Source organism: Sinocyclocheilus rhinocerous, unplaced genomic scaffold (assembly GCF_001515625.1).
Source record: "Sinocyclocheilus rhinocerous isolate Xijiao unplaced genomic scaffold, SAMN03320098_v1.1 scaffold1370, whole genome shotgun sequence".
NCBI lineage: Eukaryota > Metazoa > Chordata > Actinopteri > Cypriniformes > Cyprinidae > Sinocyclocheilus > Sinocyclocheilus rhinocerous.
In genome coordinates, this window is record NW_015635925.1 from 254,304 (window position 1) to 262,488 (window position 8,185).

Here is an 8,185-nt window from a genome sequence, read left to right on the forward strand (position 1 = left end):
CTTTTCATAGTGTGACACATTTGTTCATTTTCAGCAATCACTAAAGCACTGCACATCTGGATGCCTCTGGAGGTCTTAAATGGCCTTCAACTATAAAAAGTGCAATTTCCAACCACTATTACTCAAGAGGGTCTTGCTGCAGCCTGGCGCTTGCACTCTCAGGCTTGCATTCTCAGACACTTGCACTTCCGCTAGAGACGTCACTTGCAGTCTTTTTTCTTTTGTTCTATTTATTGATTACTTTTTGTTTGAATCTCTCAACATTTTACAACAGTAGCCAGGTGGTGAAGACAAGACAAAAGAAACTAAATTACGAAGTCACTTGCAATCGCCACTTGCACTCTCCCATGCAGCCAGACCCTTCTCCTATTACTTGACTAATTCTGACTTGTCTCTACTCTAATCACTAAACCCTCACAGGGGGCAGTTTTTACATCCTCAAAAAATGCAAATGAGCCAGTAGTACAAAAATATCAATGATATAAAGATGCCATGGTTGCTCTCACAGTAAATGTAGTAGTGCAACATAGGAGAAATGCAGCATCCAAAGAAATGGAATGAACTTTCTTGTTCTCCCTTCATTTAATTACTTAAAGCCTATATCCAAATGTTCTTGTTCAAAATGTAACCATACACCTGAAACATGCAAAACTTCAACCAGCCTTCACAGTTACAAAAACATAACATCTTCATTTCATTAGAGTTCCTCTTTTCCTTTCCTTTTTCCTGGGTAGTCCATCCCAAAGAATGACGAGGGTCTCCCATGAACATCTCTCTCCCTTTTAACAAAGGCTGAGAAGGACGAAACGCAGTTGCCGATGAAGTGGTCGGCCTGGCCGAGGATATACAGGTCAATTTGAGCAGTGTCCGGCTGCAAGCTCACGACCTTCACCTGCAAAAAATGCATCATCACCTTTATATTCTGTTTACTAAATCAGGTTTACACATCTGTAATGTTAAAATGTTAATCCTCACCTTGCCCTTGAAGAGTTTCTGAATCTCTGCGGTGTGCGATTCAGAGTCGGTGGCTATGTAAACTGACTGAGCGTTGATGTTCTTCACCCAGAGCTTCACCGCACGGCGGATCTCAGACAGATCTGGTAAACACATGGTCATGGTCAGCGGCAGGGCAGTTCGACGGTCGTATCCCACACACTGTGGAGACGCCATGAAGTGAGGACCAGTATCACCTGACTTCAGAAGCTTGCAGGCATTTTGCTGTGTGGAATAATAATAATAATCGTTAAGAGGATATGACGCATATCATCCAATTCAAGCCACATCAGGCCTAAAATTCCGCACTTGTTATACTGGTACTTCAGAAATCGAATAAAATCGTCCACATTAATTCACATATACCTTTGGAGAACGAATTTTATGATGAGATCACATCACTTACTGTATTGATTTTATATCATATCCAGTTGGATCTGTTCATTTATACAGTATATGTGTTTATGCCATGTCCGCATCTAAGACTATTTTAAGACAATAACAAAGTTATATCAAGTAAAAAAAATATATATATATGTAAATAAACAAATTAATAAATATATATTCACAAATAACAGATATACAGGATAAATCATTTACATACAGAAAGATAACAACTATATACACTACCATTCAAAAATTTGGTGTCAGTGCAATTTTTTTATGAATTTTCTTATAAAAGATCTTATGCTCATCAAACCTGCATTTATTTGAGAAATATTGTGGAAATATTCAAAATGTCTGTTTTAATATGTTTTAAAATGCAATTTGTTCCTGTGATGTTAAAGCTCAATTTTGGCATCAGCATTTATTTGAAATAAATCTTCTGTATTTTTCTATAAAAGTTCTAGAAATGTCCATTTGGATCTGAACTATGGGAAACCATCCATTCACATCAGGACACACAAAGCTCACCCAATCTGAGCCGATCCTCAGATGAATTCCCACGTAAGGTCTGTTTAGCAGACTTCTGATGTGACCTTCTCCTTCCTGTACCATGTTTTCAGACCACACCACATACTCCTGCATTCCAGTGTGCTCCTCCAGTACAGGGAACTGTGCTGGGGCTCCTGGAAGAGCAAGGACTGGATGCTCTTTTGGGGGAAACCTGGAGAAAAAGAGAAACACAGAGTTTGAGAGTGAGAAAAGTAAAGTGGAAGGAGCCTGAGTGCAATAATTTATATTTATGTGAGTGTTTCAGCTCAACCTTACCTCTTTATCCAGTGCGGCTGGTAGTAGGAGCTGAATGACAGTCCTCCGAAAAGAACAGAGCGATCGAAATTGACTCCAATATGGTCCCAAAACAGACCAAAAGGATTTCCGTCCTGCATGAGAATCAACAGGCTGCATTACAAGCGCACTGTCATGAATATTTAAGAACGCATGATGCTTTTATGGTATGAAAGAAACTGCACATCTGCAAAAAGTCCAATAGATGGCAGTGTTTCCAAAGAGTGCGGCATAATACATTAGAAAAAATATTTGAGGTGCAGCTATACAGAGAACTTCGGATTCTGAAGGTCTAGCAAAAAGACAGAAATGAAGTGCACCTTGAAGAATGAACACCCATATTACCTTCATCGGACAGCTCTTTTTGTCCATGCTCCTGTGAGCTGCAGACTCAAAGCAGTAAGCCACTCTCTGACCAGGAGGCCAGTGCTTAAGAGCCAAGTGCTCCATGAAGTCCTCTAGACTCACCACACGGTGGTACTGCTTCACTGGCTCCAACTGGAAATACTCACTGTAAGGGACATGCACCTGTTACAGAGAAACACAGAAGCATACTATACCGTATCAATAAATTGAACTTTCTCCTATTGATCTACTAGTGTGACGGCCAGTCATTAGATGGTTGAACAGTCACTGTTTCAGAACCAGCTGGCAGCTGATGGCCTACTAGCTTGGAATAACTTATGATAAGTATGGATTATCTAATGACCAACATTAACCAGCCAAAGTTTTTTTTTTTTTTTTTTATAAAACTGAAACATGAATATAAATATTAGATGAAACACCTACACTTAAAGAAAAAATAGAAAATTAGAAAAATTACCTTGGGAACAAACTAAAATAAAATTCTAAAAAAATGACATAAAATTACAAAAACAAACTAAAATTAAAATGAAAACTAAAGTTAAAAATAAAAGCTTAATCAAAATATTAATAAATACTACAATATATGTAACAGTGGTTAGGGCCAGCTAATGACCAACTTGGCCCAATGTTGTTATTCTTAACTAAAATGATTAAAAATCATTTTTGTCAACTGAAATAAAGCTGAAATTAAATATAATATGATTAGCAGATTGGAAAACTTCAGTAAATAAAACAAATTAGAAATGCTAATAAAATAAGTTTAAGTATTAAAATTACTATAATATAGAGCGAAATAAAAAAATAAAGCAGAACAGAAATATTATTTATTAAAAAATGTAAATGACAAAAGCAAGTAACAAAACTGCTAAAACTTAAATTAAAATCTAAAAATAAAAGATCATTCAAAATATTCATAAATATTATAATAGTAAATAAATAATACTAAAATAAGTCTGGTTTGGACCAGCTACCTTGTTCCAAAACACTATCAGCTTAAGTTGGATTTCCTAACAGGGTGCAGGGCAGGGTACATGTGCTATCAAAGGAGTGACAGGTGTTGTGTTTACATTTTTAAAAGGTGGCGAGTGATGGCGGTAAACAATCCACGGCGGAACCGCGAGTGTTCGGTTCAGCATTTTAGCAAAAGCCAGTGACCCAAGAAAATGATCCACCTGGTTTCCAAACCGACCTAAAGAAGAACATATAGGAGAAACGAGTTTATTACTCCAACACAACACGGACAATCCAGACGCGTTTGAATTGTGCAGTCCTCGCTCTGGGTCTGCACGCAAGTCTTCATTTGATTCTCAAAGCAGTCAGTGTGTGGATGAGCTGTAAATGTCTCAGATGTGTCGTGCTCTCATTAACGTTACCCATGCACGGGCAGTACAGAATGTATCCGTTTTCATCCCACGTCACGTCTGCAGCGTCGATAAATACGCGCAGAGAAAGGAATGGTACATGCAAATAAGTTACAATGAAAAGTTTCAGATGCTTTAGTCTCGCCGCCATGGTTCATTCGCTATCCCACAATGCACTGCGAAGAGAACGTTAACCCTTCACATCCCGGTGAGTTTTGACAGCCGTCTTGTTAAAACTCTTTATATATTTCTGGTAAACTAACAATAACCACCCTGTTAAAACTGTACAAATCTAACGATTAATGCACTTATATTTGTGGAAAAAATGTTTAATGTGCAGATAGACAGAGATATAGACCAAAACAGTTAAAATTTAGTTTAAATACTTTATAATATACCTGTGATGAATTGAAAATGAACAGTACAAATGTCACAATTAGGGTCTACCCTACTTACAGATTTACCCACATATAAATGAAGTTTAAACATAAATTACAATGATAGAAAAATATAAAATATATTAAAATTGATATGTGTGTGTGTGTGCGCGCGTTTTTGTGAATAAAATGAGGACATAAATTTGTATAATGACAAGGGTATGACATAGGTGTTTCAGTATGCTTTGCATGACCTGATTTGGTTCGACTAGCTTTATTTCCGTTTCAAATAACCTTACATTTTTTGTTGAATGGTGTGCTCTTTCTTGATTGTATGTCTTCTTGATTATAACCTAACGTGAAAAAGACAATAACTTGTCCTGTGTCTCCATTTTTCTTTTCTTTTGCTTTGTTTGATATGTATTGTCAGTTCTTGCATTCAACACTAAGATCAACTCAGACTGTGTCGAGTTGCTTAGATGAGCAACAAACTCTTTTAATAACTTTGCAGAAGAAACGGATTAATTTCTGTCTGGAAATTTCTGTCAGAAGAATGTGTTATTTACTCGAAAGTGACTCATGTGTGAGCCATTGATTGCACTGAATGGATGTCACATGTTGAATGCTGTAGTCTGCACTAGAACATAAAGCCTTCACTGCTGCTATGCATCTCAATACATATTAATTTAAAGAGAGTAAACTTACAAATACAAAAGAATAAACATACACTTCTCCCCCACGGACAATTTCACATGTAGAACACACAATATCAAAAAACGTTGGAATCTCAGTTCGTTTTCACAGCTACTGTAGAGTAAGAACATTGCTTTTAAAGTGTATGTTTGTAATTTACACTTTAGAGGGGTTTTATGTTTATGGACCTGGAAATATTTGGGAAAAATAAGTGCGCTTAATTGTATTGAATGTGCACTTGTAGTGTACTTTAAATCCTAAAAATACATTTTTAAAAAGTGCATATACTATAATATTAATGAAATAAAAGCCTGTTAAAGTGCACTTAAATGATCACGTTCATGACAACGTTTCTTAACACACTTTTTAAAAGTGCATCTTTTCATGATGTCAAATTAAAGGTTTTACTATAAGTACATTTTAAATCATTATGTTTTAATAATCGTGTCATGCTTTAAAGAAGTACACTTATTGTGATAAAGCACATGTAAATTACTTGATTATGTAGTGTGATATTTGATGTTACATTTGAAGTTAATATATTTTAAATGTACTAATTTGCAACTTCATCATTACAAATGTTACAATGATATTTAAATACGCGTTTCAATAGAAATGACATTAAAGTATCATACATACATTTCAACTATATTTCAAAGACAACAGAATTAATTTCATATAAACATATACTTAAGTAGGTTAAAAAGCACTCTTACGTTCAACCAAATGTATTCAGTATACATTTAAACTATAATACATTTTCATTTATTGTGAATATATGCTGTTAAACATTACATTCAGTTCGCAATTAAGTATATTTTTTTATAATGTATTATTTCCATAATAATTATTCTTTGTTTATGTATGCTAAAGTGTACTTGTTTTTCGCAAGGGTGACTTATTCTGGTCAATCTTTCTCATCTCTTTTAATTTCTGAAGAAATTCTCTGATAACACATCTAAGGGCAACACATTTTCGCCAGTGTAGCTCAACTGTTGAGTGCTGGTGATATTCAATGATGATAAAGTGATATACCATAAATGGAAAAAAAGGTTTATGCCTAATCCAAAGCTCTTTTATCAAAACCCATCATTAAAAGCAACATGTGTGTGCAACATGGTTATGTACTCCTTCCCCCACGGGAGTTCACACACACACTCCACATGGCTAAAAATGGCCCTGGCATGTACTTATTAATTTGAGTGGGTATGTACATGTAGTATCGCTATTGTATCATGTAAATCTGACACTTTTGTAAATGTCAAAAACACAGTAAAGTAATGCACCTTGTACCTATAAGTTCACTCAGTGATAATTGCCAATAAAGTTATCACTGATGCAACACAGTCAAGCATATCAGGAGTGACTTCTGTAGGAAATATGATAATGTCCAACCGAAAAGTGTCTGGTCAATAGATCGCTATCACTGAATGACCTAGGGTTTGAAAAATGTATCTGTGTTTTTGTGTTTAATTGTCCATACAACTGATATTGGGTAATTGATATGGACTTTCGTTGTATGGACATAAACATTTATTCATCAAACGGGTTTGGAACAACATGAGGGTGAGTAAATGATGAGAGAAGTTTCATTTTTAGGTGAACATTCCCTTTAAAAGAAAATGTGCAGTTGTTACTTCAAAGGAGAACTATTTAATTTTTTATGTTAAAGACACTTTCTCCTTTTTATCTTAATGTAAAAAGAGCTAAAAGTTAACCATTTCTAGATATATTTACCTGAAAATGTGAAAACTGTTGCATTGTGGCACTGTCAAAACATTACTCTTGTTTGTTTGAGCATCCCAACAGCAGCAACACTTGTAAGGGGGCGGGGCTTTCTATCTGGCCAACCAATGACATGAGATTTTGAGAAACCAGTTTGAAACCAGTCATTATTTTTCATATTATAGATATTTTTGACTTGAACAAAACCAGTTAATTGCACCTGGTACCTATAAGTTCACTGAGTGATAATTGCCAGTCACGTAATCACCAACGCAACATGATCAAGCATATCTGGAGTGACTTCTGCAGGAAATATGATAACGTCCAACCGAAAAGGATCTGGTCAATAGATTGCTATCACCGAATGACCAGTAGGTTTTGGTGGGCAAGCCTTTAAGACCATGGGGTCTTGTACCTCTCGTATATATATATATATATATATATATATATATATAACTCCATTCTCTCGTCATATCTCTCAACATTTACTCTTGCACTCTGTCAACATGTTTCTCTGTTTCCTGTGTCTACTGCCCTCCCTTTATCCCTGCTCTCTAATGACCTGGCCCATCCCCCCTCCATTGAAATGTTCACATGTGCACACAGCAGACAGTGTTTTTCATTGTTAGAGATGACTGTGATGATAACAAAGCGGAGCGAGACTGGGTTGCTCTCGCTTTCTAACTGCAGAGTTCTGAAACTTCCTTCAGGTGAGGAAGCGAATCACATCTTCAAAGGCCATGAGATAGAGGTTAAAACAATCGCTTCTCATTCTCATTGTGTGCTCGAGCACAGCCTGCACTTATGATGAGAGAGGGGAACAGCAACTCGGAGAGAACAAAAGTTTCCTCTAAATGTGAATGTAAAAAAGCGCTCATCCTTTCCTGTACGTAATTTCACACTCAAAGACATGTTAGTGATGACTTTATGGCTTTGATAAAACATATGGCGCATCAAACACTTCATGGAGGACAGGATCAGGATCATCTTACAGACGTCACGTTATCTAATAAGAAGGAGTGTGTGATGCATGTGCACAGCTCTGCTAGGTCCACCCAAGTCTCTTATCAGTGCTGAACAGAGCCACTGCAATGACGGCCTGACGGGTGAAACAACAGGTTGTTGCTGTTACCTTAGGGCTCAGATTAACCTACCTTTCCACTCACTACCCTCTTGCTTTCTGGTCTTTATTTCAGAGCCATTAAAATGCCCAATTATGACACTGATACATACAAAAATATTGCAATGTAAAAAGTGATAACATGCAGAAGTGTCTCACCTCATAACCCTTAAATGACTTGGTGCAACTTTAATGTGGCCAGGTTAATTCAGTCTATTTTATTTTATTTTATTTTATTTTATTTTATTTTATTTTATTTTATTTTATTTTATTTTTCATTTCCTATATAAAAATGTAGAAAATACTGTTGGAAATATTGT

General features: G+C 36.0%; 1 protein-coding gene across 1 annotated transcript; it reads right to left on the reverse strand.

Moving 5' to 3' along the window:
• Positions 1 to 372: 372 nt before the first annotated feature.
• On the reverse strand, positions 373 to 4,140 carry LOC107747492 (GDP-fucose protein O-fucosyltransferase 1-like). Its single transcript, XM_016562026.1, has 7 exons — positions 3,963 to 4,140; positions 3,657 to 3,778; positions 2,569 to 2,751; positions 2,206 to 2,318; positions 1,909 to 2,101; positions 976 to 1,218; positions 373 to 892 (listed from the first exon to the last, which is right to left on the reverse strand). Exons 1-7 carry the CDS (start codon positions 4,099 to 4,101, stop codon positions 698 to 700), a joined length of 1,188 nt encoding a protein of 395 aa, XP_016417512.1. The 5' UTR covers positions 4,102 to 4,140; the 3' UTR covers positions 373 to 697.
• Positions 4,141 to 8,185: the final 4,045 nt, after the last annotated feature.